Source organism: Mirounga leonina, unplaced genomic scaffold, assembly GCF_011800145.1.
Source record: "Mirounga leonina isolate KUSES-001 unplaced genomic scaffold, KU_Mleo_1.0 Mir_114, whole genome shotgun sequence".
Taxonomy (NCBI): Eukaryota; Metazoa; Chordata; class Mammalia; order Carnivora; family Phocidae; genus Mirounga; species Mirounga leonina.
The window spans coordinates 2,842,686-2,862,253 of NW_023270265.1; the positions used below are offsets into that span (position 1 = coordinate 2,842,686).

General features: G+C 34.3%; 1 protein-coding gene across 4 annotated transcripts in view; it reads left to right on the forward strand.

The window, feature by feature from the left end:
- Nucleotides 1-19,568, forward strand: part of ADK (adenosine kinase) — a 510,536-nt gene that overhangs the window by 331,762 nt on the left and 159,206 nt on the right. For 3 of the 4 annotated variants that reach the window (XM_035022256.1, XM_035022274.1, XM_035022265.1), the window contains exon 7: nucleotides 13,161-13,331. The exons of the other annotated variant lie outside the window; for it this stretch is intronic. In XM_035022256.1, the coding sequence (XP_034878147.1) occupies nucleotides 13,161-13,331 (171 nt within the window). The remainder of the gene's footprint in view (nucleotides 1-13,160; nucleotides 13,332-19,568) is intronic. 4 annotated transcript variants of the gene reach the window in all.

Consider the following 19,568-nt stretch of genomic DNA (forward strand, 5'->3'; position numbering starts at 1 on the left):
GGTAAGTACCCAGTAATGTGATTACTGGATCATACAGTTGTTCTTTTAATTTTTTGAGGAACCTCCATACTGTTTTCTACAGTGGCTTGCTCCAGTTTGCATTCCCACTGACAGTGCACAAGGGTTCCTTTTTCTCTACATCCTCACCAACACTCGTTTCTTGTGTTTTTGATTTTAAGCATCCTGACAGGTGTGCAGTGATATTGTGGTTTTGATTTGCATTTCCCTAATGATGAGTAATGTTGAGCATCTTTTTATGTGTCTGTTGGCTGGCCAACTCCATGTCTTCTTTGGAGAAATGTCTGTTCATGTCTTCTGCCCATTTTTTAATTGTATTATTTGGTTTTTTGGTATTGAGTTGTATCAATTCTTTATATATTTTGGATACTAACCCTTTATTAGATACGTCATTTGCAAATATCTTCTCCCATTCAGAGGTTATCTTTTAGTTTTGTTGATTATTTCCTTTGCTATGCAGAAGATTTTTATTTTGATGTAGTCCCCATTAGTTTATTTTTGCTTTTGTTTCCCTGGCCTCAGGAGACATATCTAGAATTAATCCTAATTTTTGATCTAGATAATGTTAGAACTACCTCTTGGAACAAAATGATACAACCTGTTTTTCCTCCACTGCAGACAGGTTTTATATTTTTAGTGGGTCCCTTTTTGCCATCTTCATAAAGATTTTTAGTTTCTCTATGTTGGATAAGAGTCTTAAGGATAATGAATGGATCTTTTATTATTCTAGATCAGTGGTTTTCATACTTTAACATGGATGAAAACCACCTGGAGGGCTTGTGAAAACAGATTGCTATGCCCACCCACATTTTCTGATTGCATAGGTCTGGGGTAGGACCTAAGTTTTTCATTTTTACCAAGTTCCTAGTGATACTATAGCTGCTGATTCAGGAATTACACTTTGAAATCTACTGTCTTAGGGGCGCCTGGGTGGCTCAGTTGGTTAAGTGGCTGCTGTCAGCTCAGGTCATGATCTCAGGGTCCTGGGATCAAGCCCCATATTGGGCTCCTTGCTCAGCGGGGTGTCTGTTTCTCCCTCTCCCTCTGCTGCTCTCTTTGTCAAATAAATAAAATCTTAAAAAAAAAAAAAAAAGAAAACTACTGCCCTATATCAGTATTAAAAATGCATTTTAGTCACTTTTCTTATCTTAAAAATTATATCAAGTCATATAACTTAATAGCCAGAAGGCAAAGTCTAAGTAATATATGATCTGAAAAATAATATTTCATTAACATACAAACTTTCAATATCATAAAGTTTTCATAGCTAGTGTCATGAGTTATCTATACCTTTTTGACTTCTTGTGCTACTGTTTTGAGTGGCTGGATATTAATCAGGTAGCAATCAGTGTTGACTTCAGCAGTAAAGAAATTATTCAAGTCTAAAAGCAATCCTTCCTTTCCTTTTGACATGTGTGTACATGTGTGTGTATGTAACGTAACTATGTCCCGCGACCATTGCTGGCAGCACAAAGGAGAAAATGTCAGGGTCAATGTAAGTGTATTTATTGACAGTTTAGCTCTTTCCTATGTTCGAAGTGCACTTTTGATATGTACATGTATATTATTTATTGCTTCTAAAAATATTATGGAAAAAAATGGAAGTTATGGAAGCAAGCCAAATGCCCCTAACCAGATAGATGGATAAACACATTGTGAGATGTCTTTGCAATGGAATATTATTCGGCCATAAAAACTAACAAATATACAACATACTACACCATGAATGAACTTCAGAAATGTTCTGCTAAGTGAAAGAAGCCAGACAGAAAAGATCATATAATGTATGATTCCATTTATATGAAAACCCAGAATACATAAATCCAGAGAAACAAAAAATAGATTAGCAGTTGCCAGTGGCTAGGAGTAACTTCTTAATGAGTTAAGGGGGTTTCTTTTTTGGGGTGATGAAAACGTCTCGAAACTAAATGGAGGTGATGGTGTACAACATTGTTAATGTATTAAATGACATTGAATTGTTCACTTTAAAGTGGTTAATTTTGGGACACCTGGGTGGCTCAGTTGGTTAAGCGTCAACTCTTGATTTTGGCTCAGATCATGATCTCAGGGTCGTGGGATCGAGTTCTGAGTTGGGCTCTGCTCTCAGCAGGGAGTCTGCTTGAGATTCTCTCTTCCTCTGCCCCTCCCCCTGCCCCACACATGCGCACTCACTCTCTAATCATAAATCTTTTAAAAAGATAAATAAAAATGGTTAATTTTATGTTATATGAATTTCACCTCAGTTAACAGTTGTTAATTTTAAACTTGAGTTCTATTTTTTTAATGGCCCTTTATTTATTTTAAGTAAACTCTGTACCCAGTGTGTTCTTGAACTTACAACCCCAAGATCAAGAGTTACATGCCCTACTGACTGAGACAGCCAGGCATCCCTGAATTCTATTTTTGAGATGGAAGTGTCTCTGAAGATCATCCATCCAACCTTTCGTCTATTTTTTAATTGAAGAAACCAGAGCTCAAGATTAAATATATTGCTCAAATGTTTCAAAGTAGCTTGTTTAAAACCTAGACTAGAATTTCTAGTCCAGTCATTTCTTTTTTTTAACTATAACATGCTACTATATTATCTGTTGCTATTTTTTGTATTTCAGGGGGATTTACTTACTCCAGTTTTTACTTCTACATAAAAATAAAGACAAAGAAAGATAGCTCATTTGTGCCAGTTACTTTTTTAAAAAGTGAGAATAGCAGTGTTTATTTTAGTAATTTGCCAAGAAGCAGGCCAAAGTTTGAATTAGAAGAGCACTGCTCTCTGTAATGCCTTGGCAATCAAAGAAGCCACCCTGTATTTTAACTATAGTCTACAGTTGCCTGGTTTGTGAACCCCAAGCTTCTACCACAATTATGATTTGTTTGTTTGTTTTTCTAAGTAATCTCTGTGCCCAACATGAGACTTGAACTCACAACCCTAAGATCAGGCATCACATGCTCACCCAGATGATCAAGCCAGGCACTCCAATTATGATTTGTTTTTAAAAATTCAAAAATTGTCTTCAAAAACATTGGTTAGCTTTATTAACACATTCCACCACTTCCTCTACTTCTAGGGAGAAGCATTGAGTGGGATGGGCGGGTGCAGATGGGGACCAACAACACCTAAAACAAGATATCAGTATGCTATGGAAATTGGGTGTACTACTCAAATGTAGCAACTTGTGTTGTCTTAGTGCTAACCTCAGAAAATAGTCAGATGTTCTCAATTCAAGATAGGACATCTGGAAATGTAATTATGGTTTCATTCTCTCTCTAAACCCACTTTAACCTTCAATTTCTTCATGCTCTTTATTATTGCGAGGAAGCTAACAGTCATTACCGCCCTACATTGGATTTCCTGCTAATATTCTCTACCAACTTTCTTTGTATTTTAGTGGTTGTTTTCATTTCCACTTAGTAGTGTGTGTTTCTTTCTTTCCTTTAGTTCAAGAGTCAGCAAATATGACCCTTGGGCCAGATTTCACCCACTGCCTATTATTGTGAATAAAGTTTTATTCAAACACAGCCATGCTCAGTCTTTTATGTATTGTCTATAACTGCTTTAGCTCTACAATAGTAAAGTTGAGTTTTTGCAGTAGAAATCATATGCCCCACAAACCTAAAATATTTTCTATTGGGCCTTTAACAAAAAACATTTGCCAACCCTTGCTTTTGTTGACTAAGTGGAAGGTAAAGAACAGATTCTAGAGAGTGAATAAATATCACCAGCAAATGAAAGTATATAGGAAAATATAGGATTTCTACTTAGGCTAGCTAGAAGACCCATGTGGTCAGAATAAGAGTTTCATGAAGGTGAATCATCAGAGGTAATGTAGGAAAGATAGATTAGAGAATTTTTAATGCCATGTCAGGAACTTAAATGTATTATTAAGAAATGAGTCATTTAAGGTCTTTGAGCAAAGGAATTTTGCCAAAACAGGAAACTGTTGCAGTAGTGTTTATAAAGTAATGAGGGTATATTAATGGGAAGTTAATACTAATGTTGTTTTAATGAGAAAGATGGCATATTTGGAAGAGTTACTACAGAGTTAAAAATTGATTGGATATGGGTGCCTGGGTGGCTCAGTCAGTTAAGCGTCTGCCTTTGGCTCTGGTCACTCTCACTCTGCTCTCTCTCAAATAAATAAATAAAATCTTTTTTAAAAATTGGACATTAAACATTGGATTTGAGGACAAAAATAATAATAATTCTTAAATCCAAACTTTATTGAGCATAAAATGAAAAATTATTTACACATTTGGAAGGTGAAGAGCTAATTTTTATGGCAAATTTAGGTTAGCAGAGAGGGATTTTAACACTACATAGGTTAGAAAACAAATGAAAATTGATTACTAGGTATCATCACTACTAAAGTTGTTAGGGCATCCCAGCCACAGGCAAGTTTTCATTGGTTGTATTTTACTTTCAGGGTACCCCACTGCCATCATCCAGTCAGAGTGCATTTCTGTAAAATCCTCTTACTTCTGCTCCCCAGAATGCCACCCTTATACTCAGATTTACTTCTCTTGTGTAGGGTAAATTATTTCCATTTTCAGTACTTATTTCCATTATCAGTACTTATTAGGTTATTTGGACCTGACTGTTAAAAACAAAACAAAACAAAAAAACCACCTAGAACTGTTAGGCCTGTCTTAGAGCACCATGAAAAAAATTACTTATACCCTAAGGGTGCTAGGAACTGAGAAAGTTTCAGATCCTCTGAACTAAAGAGTTGTCCAACTCTGAAATGAATATACTCTTCTCTTTGCATGTGAAGATGCAACAGTTCTTTTTTCTTTTCTTTTTTTCAAAATAGCATTCCAGTTACATGGGAATCTAGATGGAATCTCAATAAAAATTTAACCAGATATTTTTAAACTATCTGTAAACTGTACACACTGTGCTTTGTACTGGAGCAAACATTTTAAAAAGTACACTGGCCCTTAAGGTTATTTACAGCCAGGTAAGGGAGATAAGGCAAATGCAAGTTGTTTAAAAATAAACAGAATAAAATTCATATTACATATTAAGGAGGTTCAAAGAGGAATGAGACATCTTGGTGGGAACGTAGTTAAATCTTTGTGGGATGAAATTCAGATTTAAATGTAGATTTAAAAGGGCCTTGATGGAGTGGTAAATTCCAACAGGTATGGGTAGTGGATATTTCGGATAGAAAGAACAATATAAAGAGTCAGAAGACTTATTTTGGGAGAAGCAAATCATTATGATTGAAGCAAAGACATATGTTGTGGAGTAATAGAGGTTACAGCTGGCTTACTGTGGAAGTTGGAGTATTTTGTGGAGAGTTTTGAATGCTGGGGTGTGAGGCATTTGGATTTAATTTGCTAGGAAAAGAAGAGTGATTAGGGTGATTAATCTGTCAGCAGGATATAGGATGATTAAATCAAGGAAAGAGAGGAGGCAGAGCTTTTGGAAAGGGAATGATGGATTTTGTTTTATGTTTTTATATTTCAAAGGAAATACCAAACTGTATATTGATGTTAAAGAGCATACTTTTGTTCAGTATTGTAACTAAGAGTTATAACTGTAGAACTCACCATTCATGCAAAAACAAAACAACTTTCTAATGTTCTTCGTATTACTACAGAAATAGTAATAATAAAATGGAAACGTGTGAAGTGCATATAACATGACAAACATTGTATTAAGCACTCATTTAGGTCTTACAATGATATTGATAGGTGTTACCATTCCCATTTTTCAGATGAGAGCAATGAGGTGAGGCCTAGGGAAGTTACATAACCCCAAATCACAGTTAAATAGTAGTCAGATTGGCAAAACTGTTAAAAATAAGTATGCTGTTGGGGTATCTGGATGGCTCAGTCAGTAGAACATGCAACTCTTGGTCTCAGGGTTGTTGAGTTCAAGCCCCACGCTGGGTGTAGAGTTTGCTTATAAATAAGTAAGTAAGTATACTGGTTTGTTTAAACTCTCTGATGCTGAGAATTGAGTGAATCCTGTCAAATTATTTTCATCTGGCTTAGACATGGCTCCTATCTTATTATTTTATTTTTCTTATCATTCCTGATCCCTAATCCTGTTCCTCTTCTCACCATGGGAACTCTAATGTGTTTGATATGAGTTTTACATCCTTGAAAAATGTATCATTTTTTTAGATGTGTGTTTACATTATGCACAGTGTATAAAAGTATGAACTATATAGCTTGTCCAGTCGATGTATATATTTCTGGTTTATTGCTTTTAATCTCTGTATAATAGTGTGCATTTACCATGTTTTGCTTATCTTTTCCCCTAGAAATGGACTTGCAGGATGTCTAACACTGCCTTTCACTTCCAGCAAAGCTGTGATTAATATCTTATGTATGTCCCTCTAAAACCTATCTTCTTTCCACTATGTCTTGCTGCCTCCTGTTACATGCTTTTTCAGGGGATTATTTCAGAGGGAAGAAAAGCTAACTTCTACAGTCATAGAATAGTTAAGATTGCAGGTATTTTAATCCCTAAAGATTAAAATATATATGGAATGAGTGATTTCACTGATGCTTCCAAAAGGAGCCACATAGGCAGGAAGACCTAGGCAAATTATTTTGTTCCATTGATGCATTACATTCAGTCAGTGGTAACAAGTATTTGCTAATGCATTTGTTTTGGCTTTTTTCTTTTAGTGATTCTATTGCTATCATTGGTATGAAGTGTAGTGCATGACATAACATTGTATTGTAAACAATTTATACATTATCTTAATGGTTGTCAAAGTCAGTATTTTCCTTACAAGCACATAGGAACTATGCTTTGTCATAATTCATATTTGATCCTCTCTCTCCTATAAGGAAATACATTTCACACTCTCTGGGAGATGTACAAAACATGTAGATCCTATTAAGAAGAAGAAAACATACTATTTGGTGGTTGTATTTGTTTTTTTGCTTCTCATTTATTCATTCTTTCAACCTCATTCTCTGACAAGTGTTCTATGTATGGCACCTTCATCGTGCAATGGAAAACAGACTGAATACGTTCTTTAGAACAGACAACAGTGGTATGTCTTCAGACTCAGCATCTGAAACTCTCAGCCCTCTCATCATTGGTAGTCTAGGTTTGGGAGCACTCTTTGGTTGGCCAAATATTTTTCTGTTACCACACTTCCTTCTTAATTTTCTCTTTTGCTGTTGTGACTAGTGATTTAGGTTTACCAAAGTCACCAGTCTCATACTTAGTTTTTTCCTTTTTTCTGCCATCTACTTGAAGAAGCAAAATAGACTTACTCCCAGCTGTTTCTCTGCTGACTCTTGTTTATTGAATTAAGCTTCTCACCATTTATAAACATCTCTTGTTTGTGTAGAGATATACTTCAAGTAACAAAATATTTTGTCTTTTAAATAATTTTTATCAGAAGAGAATTGAATGGCATCACCAAAATCTGAAAAATTAAAAAAAAATTAAAATTATCCATAATTTTTCTACTCACATTTAACCATTTTAATCTGGGTGTATTCTCTTCCATTTTTTTCCTTTTGATTTAGTGTAGTTTTTAACCATATTTTGTGCACACTATTTGTATGCTTTATGTTTCATTTAACATTTATGTGGTGTAAACATTTTCCACTTTTCCACTTAGTTTTCATAATCATAATCTTAAAAATTTTCAAAGTGTCCTCTAGAGCAGCAGTTTCCAATGGAAATATGTCACATATAGTTGAAAATTTTCTAGTAGCCACATTGAAAAAGTAAAAAGAAACAGGTAAAATTAATGTTAATAATGTATTTTATCTTAATATTAACTAAAATATTTTTCATTTCAACATGTAATTATATAAAATTATTATATTCTTGACATTCTTTTGTTTATACTAAGCCTTTAAAATTGCTGTCTATCTTAAATTTACAGCAATCAGTTCAGTCACTAAATTGTCAATGATCAAAATGAAATGTAGACCTATCAAAACAATAAAATTATGTTTAGCAGCTTCTATTTCTAAATTTAAATAAATTAAATTAAAATCAAGTTCCACAGTCACACTAGCCACATTGCACGTGCTCATTAGCTACATGTCTTCTTACATATAAATTAAAATTAAATAAAATTTGACATTCAGATCTTCAGTTGAACTAGTAACATTTTTTTTTTAACTAGCCACATTTTTAATTATCAACAGCCAGGTTTAGAGTGGAAAAATAGAAAGAATATGCCAATTCTTTCTTGACTATTTCTTTCTCAATCATTAAGTATTTACACTGTTTCCAGATTTTCAGTAAAAGTGTACTGATATGTTCATGAATTAATATTTTCCCATATTTTAGATTATTTCCTTAAAGTAGACTCTCAAAAATAGAATTATTGGGTCAAAGAGTATGAATTTGTTTGTGGTTCCTCATGTGTATTTTCAAATTATTTTCTGAGAAAGTGTCAGTTGCACTCCCACCGGCAGTATTAATATATTAATTTCACCAACCTTTCTTCATCACTGAAGAACCTTTCTTCACCATGTTATTTCTTTAATTGCTAGAAAGGAATACTTGTCTATATATTTATTTACCAGTATATTTCTTTTTTGCTTTTAATGGAATGCATTTTCATGTTCTTGGCTCATTTATCTATTGGTGTCCTCATGTTTGTTTAATTCTTAATCTATTTTTAAAACTCTTTATAGACTAAAGATATTAACACTGTGTCATATTTACTGTAGACGTTTTCCTGGTCTTTTGTTTGCGTTTATTTTTATACTTCCAAAAATCCCTAAAATTTACAAAGTATATGAGCACGTGTGCACACACACATACCTCTATTCTTTAGATAATTGTTAATGGAAATAATAACAAGAATTTGTGCTCTTAGGTAAGGACAATTAAAAAGAACACCAAATGATTTTCCTGAATTAAAGTATATACTGGTAAAGAGCAAGAAGAGCAATTCCTTTCCTTATCTTTTAGTATATTAAACGGTTTAATTCTTACATCCTCCTGTGTAGCAATTAAACTACACCAAGAGGGGCGCCTGGGTGGCTCAGTTGGTTAAGCGGCTGCATTGGCTCAGCTCATGAACCCCCATGGTCTGGGATCAAGCCCGCATGGGGCTCCCTGCTCAGCAGGAAGCCTGCTTCTCCCTCTCCCCCGCTTGTGCTCTCTCTCTCTCTCTCTCTCTTTCTGTCAAATAAATAAATAAATCTTTTAAAAAAATTAAACTACACCAAGAAATACTTAGAGTAGTTGGATGACAAATTTATGTACAGTTGATTCTTTTTTTTTTTTTTAAAGATTTTTTATTTATTTATTTGAGAGAGAGGATGAGAGGAGAGAGAGAGCACATGAGAGGGGGGAGGGTCAGAGGGAGAAGCAGACTCCCTGCCGAGCAGGGAGCCCGATGCGGGACTCAATCCCGGGACTCCAGGATCATGACCTGAGCCGAAGGCAGTCGCTTAACCAACTGAGCCACCCAGGCGCCCTATGTACAGTTGATTCTTGAAGAACACAGGGGTTAGGGGTGCCAGCACCCTGCACAGTCAAAAAATGTGCGTATTAACTTTTGACTCACCCAAAACTTAACTACTGATAATAGTTAACCACTGTTGACCAGAAGCCTTACCGATAACATCAACAGTCTATTAAATACATATTATAATAAAGTAAGCTAGAGAAAAGAAAATGTTATTAAGAAAATTATAAGGAAGAGAAAATACATTTATAGGACTGTACTATATTTATCCAAAAAAATCCATGCGTAAGTGGACCCGTGCAGTTCAAACACATGTATTTGAGATTTCTAAGTATTAAGTCTGGCGATGCAAAAATGGTTCTTTTGCTCTGCCTTAGTCTTTCCCCATTCCTCCTATTCCTACCTTTTTATTCTGTTTTGTTTACCATTTTAATGGATAAAATCGTCTTGCCTCACTCTCAATAGTGATTAATATTATCAGATCTCTTAAGTGTTAGAATCTGCTTTGCCTTCTGGTGCTCATACGGACAAAGAGTAATAGGATTAACTGTTGTATAGACTGAAACCCCTAATCAGAAAAATCACAAGAGTTTGTTGATTATATAGAGTATTTTTCTAATCTATAGCCATATAAACTATTGGCCTGTTTTTATTGCAAACCTGACACTTGAAAAAAATTTTTTATAATGGCACTGTTTTTATTTTTCATGATAATACAGTCTAGAATGTGTCGCCTAGCAAAGGATATAAATCTAGGAAGAAAAGTTATGGTTGGCATCAATTTTAAGTCTTTGCACTATAACGGAACACAAATCCTAAATTGTTTAAATACTAAATATTTACTTAAAGTAAAACAAGAGACTATTCAAAAATGGAATTAATTTAAATTGTGAATCTCCCTCATTTAAAAGCTGATAGTTTTTTATATATTCTTTATAAAATTGACAAAATGGAAGTTATATTGTCCACATCACAATACTCTTGGGTTGCATTTTAAAGTAAAACACACATACACACATTTGGAATGAGGCCAAATTTGGACTCCAGGGGCATACTGTTCAGTACCTTAAATTACAATCAGATGTATTTAGCACAGATCAAATTTTCAGTCCAAAGTTGGTGAGAAGCCTAATTATTTGACCAGGTTACTATTTGTGTAGACCATTCTGTGGCTGTCTGTGGTTAATCCACAGCTGGCAGAATGCTAGCTCTGGGAGGTTTTTATTTCATGCTGGAACAGTTTGGGGAGAGATGGGAGGGGGGTTAGCTTTAAACGCTCCTCATTAAATGAAAGACTAAAAAGCAAGTACATACATATTACTATGGAGACAAGATGCTATATAAACTGTTCATTTTAATTCTCCAAGTGACAAAAATAGCAAAGGAAACAGCTTGGATGTTCATAGTTTGCAAGTGACATGGTAGTTGGTTAAAAAAGTAAGGTGAAAACATTTAAAAAATAACATCACCTAAGACTAAGACTTGTTACCTTTTAGAACAGTTGAATATTGGTAAAGAATAAATGGATTGGGGTTTTTAAATAATGAGAAAATATTATGTTATTATAATAAGGAAACATTTTTATTAGAATTTCATTAGCAATACTTTAAAGTAATAAGAAACAATTATACTGGAAAATTCTTAATATCTCAGAGTTTATAAGGGCAATAAACCCTTCAAATCCAAATATACATGACTCCTACCTCAAAGTTAATTTTTTAATATTCTTTTAATATTCAATTTGAAAGTAATAGAAAAAATTTTTTTTCTTTTTAAACTTTTTAAAGTTTACATGATGGAAGTGGTTAGTCCCTCAGTTGTAGTTGAATATTTCAGTACCCCTTTTGTAATTTTAAAAGAAGTTTCCTTTACATTTTCATGGTTATTTCTTCCGTTTATAAGCTTAACTCTTCTTTCCTTCTGGTTCCCACTGCCCTAACTTCTCTGGTTCCTTGTTCTTTCTAATCCTCCTCCTTATCTTGCTTCTTCATTCCTCTCTTTCTCCAGATCCTTCTTGTTAAAGATCAAAAATGCTTCAACTTAACGCTGTTCTTAAAAACAACTCTACCACTCCTCTCCCCCCAGTAAAATATCTTTCTTCTCTATTCTTTTCAATTACCTATTCAAACGAGGGGCACTATCTCTAGTCATTGGAATCTAAGCTCCATCACATATAAACTGTATGACCTGGGGGGACATTTCTTCACATGCCTATTTTGCCTTTTTTATTCATAAAAATGAGAATAACAGTCTCTACCTCATAGGTTTGATACAAGGAAAAAAATGATAATAATTGAGTTAATATACATAAAGCTTTTAGTGTGGTGCCTGGAACACAATAATTGCTCAGTAAATCAGTAAATTTCAGATGAGTCTATTATTTTTCATTGATAAATCTTCCAAAATAATTTATAATTTTTACCCCTACTTTCTCACCATTCTTTAACAGCTGACTTTTTTTTTTTTTACCTTTATCCCATAAGTACTTTCTCTTAATCATCAAATCCAGTGGCTTTTGCTCATCCTTTCTTTATCCATTGATAGCATTCAATACCTTTAAGTATCTTCCTAAAAATTTTCCTTGTTGGATTTCTCTGTCATCATTTACTGTCCTTATTTGCCTTCCTCTCGTACTCTCCTTTACGTTTTTCTTTTCTGCTTTTGACTGTTGTTGAATTGTTGCTATCCAGATTAACTTTCCTTTAAATTTTCACACAAGCTTGTTATTCCTTTCTTTCAAGGAAATCTTCATTACCCATCATCTGTCCCCACCCCACCCTGACTCCTCACCTGCCCCATTCAAGGCCTTTTGCATTCTTGACTCCCCTGGCCTTTCTGACTTTATCTTCTGTTGCTCTTTGTGTATTCCTTCACTGTCTTTTGCAACATTCAAATCAATTTCCTTTGTAAGCATCCATGTCTTTGCTTACACTTTTATCTAAAAGGTATAAATCTATTTTAAAAATGCTTTTATTAATGTTTAAATTGTAGATAAATAGCATTTTAAAATACAGCTTTCCTGACATAAAATTTTAACTAAAATATTTTTCTATTATCACTGAATAATTTTAGGAAACTGATTTCATTTCTAAACTAATTTCATTTTTTAATAAATAGTATGTTACTTATAAGAATCCAGTTAAGAAGCTAAAAGGATCCAATCTGCCTTCATTACTATTTCTGTAATTTAAATATAATTATTGTCTCAAATGAGACCTTTGAAATATTTTTTCTTATGTGGATTCCCAGAATTCTTTCAGTATTGAGTATACAGATCTAATATGAAGTAAGTAATGTGTTATACTCTGACATAATGGCACACACTAAGCATATTGTACTCAATTATAGGTTTTTCTTCTAATCAAATGCTGCTGCTCTCTGCCTTGCATTTTATTTATTTATTTATTTAAGATTTTATTTATTTATTTGACAGAGAGAGACACAGCAAGAGAAGGAACACAAGCAGGGGGAGTGGGAGAGGGAGAAGCAGGCTTCCCATTGAGCAGGGAGCCCAATGTGGGGCTCGATCCCAGGACTCTGGGATCATGACCTGAGCTGAAGGCAGACGCTTAATCGACTGAGGCACCCAGGCGCCCTGCCTTGAATTTTATAATTGTATTTTAAAGTTTGTGTTATATAGACGTTTGTATTTTTTATAGGTGTCTTTTATTCTGACCGAGAATGACTCTGTGGAGATGGCATTTTTAATTTCCCCTCCTTTTTTTCTTTATCCAGGGCTTTTTCCTTACAGTTTCCCCAGAGTCGGTATTAAAAGTGGCTAAACATGCTTCTGAAAACAACAGAGTTTTCACTTTGAATTTGTCTGCACCATTTATTAGTCAGTTCTACAAGGAATCATTGATGAAAGTTATGCCTTATATTGACATACTTTTTGGAAATGAGACGGTGAGTTACTTTTTAAATAAGTGTCTGGTCTTTTTCTATTTTTTTGGTTTGTGTATAAGTTTAGAGATTAAAAACTGAAATATTTGCATAAATATAATTGAAAATTACACAACGAAACTGCCTCAGTTTGGACCCCTCTAATTCAGTATTTTTAGAATTCAGTATATACTAGTTTTCTTTCACAGTAAAAAATTGGTTTTTTAAAAGTTTTGATTATTGAGGTTTATAATTTACATATAATAAAATTAACTTTTTAATGTACATTTCTGTGAACTTTTGCAAATGCATACATGACATGTAGCCATGACCACGATCAAGATAAAAATCATTTCTGTCACCCCTTTCAATCAACCCTTCCCCTTATCCTGATCCCTTCACATCAACTGACTTTTTTTCTGACCAGTTAAATAATGTTTCCCCTGAAATTTTCATGGATTAAGGTAAGGGGCATTTGGTCTAAAATTAATGTTTTATGAATTTAACTATTTATTCAAAGTGTGAGTCTAAATTATGAGTAAAGGTTGGTATATTATAATTTGTATTAAATTTTTTGTTAATATCATTTTTGCTAATATTTGTATGTTGTATTTGAAGGTGATAAAATGGGTTTTTTTTAAAAACTTTCACAACTTTTCCTTTTTACCAAGATTATACTTTCTTTTATTCTAAATTAGTGGAAAATAATTTTTTTGCTCACATAGTACTTATAGCTTCTGTTTAACCTGTAGACTTTAAACATCCATGAACCAGAAAAAAAAAGAGACCTTCAATATATCTTCTTGTGACCTGGGCAGTATCACTTAACTTTCATGAATCTCAGGGTCTTTATGTGTAAAGTGAACATGTTGTACTAACTATCCCAGAAATCCATTTTGATGTGAATTACATCATTGTAACACAGTTTGATTATATTCACTGATTTTGTATCCAAATAAGATAACTGTGTTGTCTGTATAGAATAACATAAATTTGACCTCGACATAATTTATGAAATCACCTTGGTGATTTGTAGAAATAATATGGTATGAATGTCTTCAAAGACACTTTGAAGGAAATGCTACATTCTTGATGATTTATAAACTGACATAATGGCAAGAAATAGTGGTAATGACCTGGAACTACTGAGTATCTGCTGGAAGTCTCATTTGATTAAAATCTACATTTCACATTTCCTTTATTGCTAGTTTTATTTTCTGAAGGAAAAAGGAAGTAACTAGGAAAAGTGCTAATCTGTCCTTTTAAAATAACATGAAAGAATTGGTCATCAGTATGGTGGCCTGAGAATCCTTGGGAGAAATTGATATTTGAACTCAGAGTTCTTTGTAGTCAGGAAAAATCAAACTGGCAGTACTTAAATATATGCTCTGTACTTTAAAAAGACAAATTTTTAAAACTTTTAAAAAGATAAATATCATTCCAAAGAAGGACTTTAGAATTAGAGGTAACTTGAGAGGATTGAATACCATCAAAAATTCAATTCTGACTTTATAATATCAAATGACCATAATTAGGAAGAAAATGGGGAGGAGCCTTAGAAACACAACATTGCAGAGCACACAGAGAATTCTTTAATTAGAGTTCCCATTTGGGCATGTGCATGGCTCAGTTGGTTAAGCATCCGACTCTTCGATTTGGCTCAGGTCATGATCTCAGAGTCATGAAATCGAGCCCCACATGGGGCTCCACGCTCAGTACAGTCTGCTAGAGATTCTTTCTCTCCCTCCGCCCCTCTTCCCACTTGTGTGTACACATACGCTCCCTCTCAAATTTTAAAAATCTAAAAAAAAAAAAAAAAAAAAAGCTCACATCTGTTAAACACATGTAAAAAAAAAAAAGATGGAAAGCATTTATAGAACCAGAGAATAATGCTAAAAGTTTGGCATAGATTTAGAAGAATAGAAAAAAATAGAGGCACAGATTATTAGTTCTGCAGAAAATGCTGATGATACCAAAATGGTCTTCACTTAAAAAAAAAAAAACTCCAAATGCACAGCAAGAACAAGAAAAAATAATTGGACTTCATCAAAATTAAAAACTTTTGTGCATCAAAGGACACTATCAAAAAAGTAAAGCCTAGGGGCTCCTGGGTGGCTCAGTCAGTTAAGCGTCTGCCTTGGGCTGGGGTCATGATCCCAGGGACCTGGGATTGAGCCCCACATCTGGCTCCCTGCTCGGCGGGGAAGCCTGCCTCTCCCTCTGCCTGCCGCTCCCCCTGCTTGTGCTAGCTCCCTCTTAAATAAATAAATAAATGAATCTTAAAAAAAAAAGTAAAGCCTAAAGCCAGCAGAAGGAAGGAAATAATAAAGGTTAGAACAGAAGTATGATATAGAAGCTAAAAAAAACAGTAGAACAGATCAGGAGCTGGTTCTTTGAAAAAATTAATAAAATTGATAAACCTCAACCCAGGCTTATCAAAAGAAAAGAGAAAGGACCCAAATAAATAAAATCACAAATGAGAGAGGAAAAATAACAGCTGACACCACAGAAATACAAACAATTAGAATATGATGAAAAACTATATGCCAACTAATTTAACAACCTGGAAGAAATGGATAAATTCCTAGAAACATAGAAACTACCAAAACTGAAACAGGAAGAAATAGAAAACTTAAACAGACCCATAACAAGCAAGGAAACTGAATCAGTAATCAAAAAACTCCCTGGGGGGGAAATTGGACAGGGAGATGAACCATGAAAGACTATGGACTCTGAGAAACAAACTGAGGGTTCTAGAGGGGAGGGGGTGGGGGATGGGTTAGCCTGGTGATGGGTATTAAAGAGGGCATGCACTGAATGGAGCAGCTGGTGTTATACGCAAACAATGAATCATGGAACACTACATCAAAAGCTAATGATGTATGGTGATTAACATAACATAATAAAATAAAATTTTAAAAAAAACCTCCCAACAAACAAAAGTCGAGGACCAGATGGCTTCAAAGGCAAATTTTACTAAACATTTAAAGAAGAGTTAAGGGGTGCCTGAGTGGCTTGTGGGTTAAATGTCTGCATTCAGCTCAAGTCATGATCCCTGGGTCCTGGGATCAAGCCCCACTTCAGGCTCCCTGCTCTTTGGAGAGTCTGCTTCTCCCTCTCCCTCTGCGTCTCTGCTCATTCTTTCTCTCTCTCTCTCTGTCAAATAAATAAATAAAATCTTAAAAAAATAAAGTTAATAAAAAGTTAATACCTATTCTTCTCAAAATATTCCAAAAAATAGAAAAGGAAGAAAAACTTCCAAATTCATTCTATGAGGCCACTATGAAGTGTTGAATCACTATAAGGCACATCTGAAATTAATATTACATTGTATGTTAACTAACTGGAATTTAAATAAAACTTAAAAAAAAACAAAGTGAAAGCGCATGGAGTGAGAGGAAATATTTGCAAATGATGTATCTGGTAAGGGATTAACATTTAGAATATATATCTCAACAAGGAAACAACCCAATTCATAAATTGTCAAAGGACTTAAACATTTCTCCAAAGAAGATATATAAATGGCTAATAAGCACATGAAAAAATGCTTACCATCACTAATTATTACTGAAATGCATTAAAAAACCAAAGTGAGATACCACTTGATATACTTGATACACATTATTTTCAAAAATATGGAGGGGAAAAAAAGTATTGCCAAGGAGGTAGAGAAATTGAAACCCTTTTGCATTGGTGATTGGAATGTGAAATGGTGCTCCTGCTGTGGAAAACAATTTGGTGGTTCCTCAAAATGTCAAACATAGAATTATTACCATATGATCCAGTACTTCTCCTAATTGGTATATATCCAAAAGTCCTGAAAGCAGGGACTCAAATACTTGCACACCAATATTTATGGCAGCAGTATTTCCAATAGCCAAATGAATAGATAAAATTTGGTATATACATAAAATGGAATATTATTCTGCGTTAAAAAGAAATGAAACCCTGATACATAATGCAACATGAATGAATTTTGCAAACATTATGTTAACTGAAATAAGCCATACACAACTACTAGATTTTCCTATAAGCACTCCACTTTTTTTTATTATTATTATGTTATGTTAGTCATCATTAGTTTTTGATGTAGTGATCCACGATCCATTGTTGTCATAGAACACCCAGTGCTCCATGCAAAACGTGCCCTCCTTAATACCCATCACCGGGCTAACCCATCCCCCTACCCCCCTCCCCTCTAAAATCTTCAGTTTGTTTCTGAGAGTCCATAGTCTCTCATGGTTCATCTCTCCCTCCGATTTCCCCCTCTTCATTTTTCCCTTCCTTCTCCTAGTGTCCTCCATGCTATTCCTTATGTTCCACAAATAAGTGAAACCATATGATAATTGACTTTCTCTGCTTGACTTATTTCACTTAGCATAATCTCCTCCAGTCCCATCCATGTTGATGTAAAAGTTGGGTATTCATCCTTTCTGATGGCTGAGTAATATTCCATTGTATATATGGACCACATCTTCTTTATCCATTCATCTTTTGAAGGGCATCTCGGCTCTTTCCACAGTTTGGCTTTCAGGATTCCACTTATATGAGGTGCCTAGAATAGTCAAATTCATAGAGACAGACAGTAGAATAGTGGTTACCAGGCACTGCAGGAAAGGGAGAATTGGGAGTTATGCTTAATAGGTACAGAGCTTCTATGGATAACAAAAAAGGTCTGGAAATGGATAATGGTAATGGTTGCACAACATTATGAATGTACTTAATGTCACTGAATTGAACACTTAAAATGGTAAAATTTTGTCTTATATATATTTTGCCACATTGTTGAAATGATTTTACATTTCCAGTAAAGACTTTACAGTACATGACTTTACAAACCAGTAAAGTTAGACTAGGACTTACAGAATAGTAGAGATATTATGCTATTATAATCTATATATAGTATAGAAAATTAAAGGAATCGTTTTTCCCTACCTAGAAGAGGAAGTTGTAAAATTACAAGCTACAAGTCATGTCAGGATAGCTTTTTACTTTGTTGGTGTAATTACTATTCATTTGAATTCATTTCAGTAGATATGTAGTGCCTATTATGGGAGACCAATAAACAATGGATGTATAGTATATTTGAGACCATCTGTCATAATATGGATTATAGGATAATAAATATTGGATACAGGGCAATTATTTGGTATTTTGTTGAACCAGTCTCAAAATTTCTGCTGATAAATAAACAGTTTTCTAGTGATATGCCTCAGTGTTTATTCTGAGCTTTGCTCAGCTATCAGTGATTCAGATAAAGCTGTATTTGCAGATAATGCAAATGCAGAGAATGCAAATAATGCAATACTTTAACAAATATCAAGTAAGTTGAATGTCAAAATGAAGCTTTTGAAAACTTTAATAGACTGGAAATATCAGTTGAGTGATGAAATTTAATAAGGATAAATGTAAATGAGTCCATATTGATTATAAAAAGCAAGTGTGGCTTTGTTTTATTTCTTTAGCCTCATCTCTCATTGTTCTCCTTGAATACTTTAGTAGTCATAAACTATCTTTAAGTCTCCAGGAGAAAAAGGGACATTTTATTCCTAAAATGCAATGAAGTATAAAATATATTCCTCAGAGAATACATATAGGATTGTTTTATCTTTCTTTCTCCCCCTCACCCCCCAAACAACAATCAAATCCATGCTTATTAGGGCACCTGGTGGCTCAATTGGTTAAGCATCTGCCTTTGCCTCAGGTCATGATCCCAGATCCTGGGATCTCAGGCCCTATGTCAGGCTGCCTGCTCAGTGGGGTGTCTGCATTTCCTCTCCCTCTGCCTCTCCCCCCACCCCAGTTTGTGCTCTTGCACATGCGTGCACTCTCCCTATCTCAAATAAATAAAATCTTAAAAAAAAAAAATCTGTGCTTACCATAAATTTTCAAAATGTCAACAGTTAGCCAAAACAAAACAAACTTGGCTCTTATTTTCTACCTGATACCAACTTCCCTTTTTCAGAAGGCTATATACTACTAATGATGCTTTAAAACTTTCCTAATAACCTTAATATTAAAAATTTAAAAATGCCTTGTCCACCAAGGTTCTCTCTTCACATTGATCCTTGTGAGACAAAGAATGAATGATGTGATCCCTGTGATTACCTCAGCTTATTGCTTGGAGAGAATTTCCAGGCCACAGCACAAAGGGGGTGGGGGGACCCTCTTGGTAGTCTTTTGAACTGAGGAGATGGAGCTAAAAATTCAGGAAATCTAACAGCTGGACACCTAGAGTACCAGAAAGAAAAGAGCTGCATA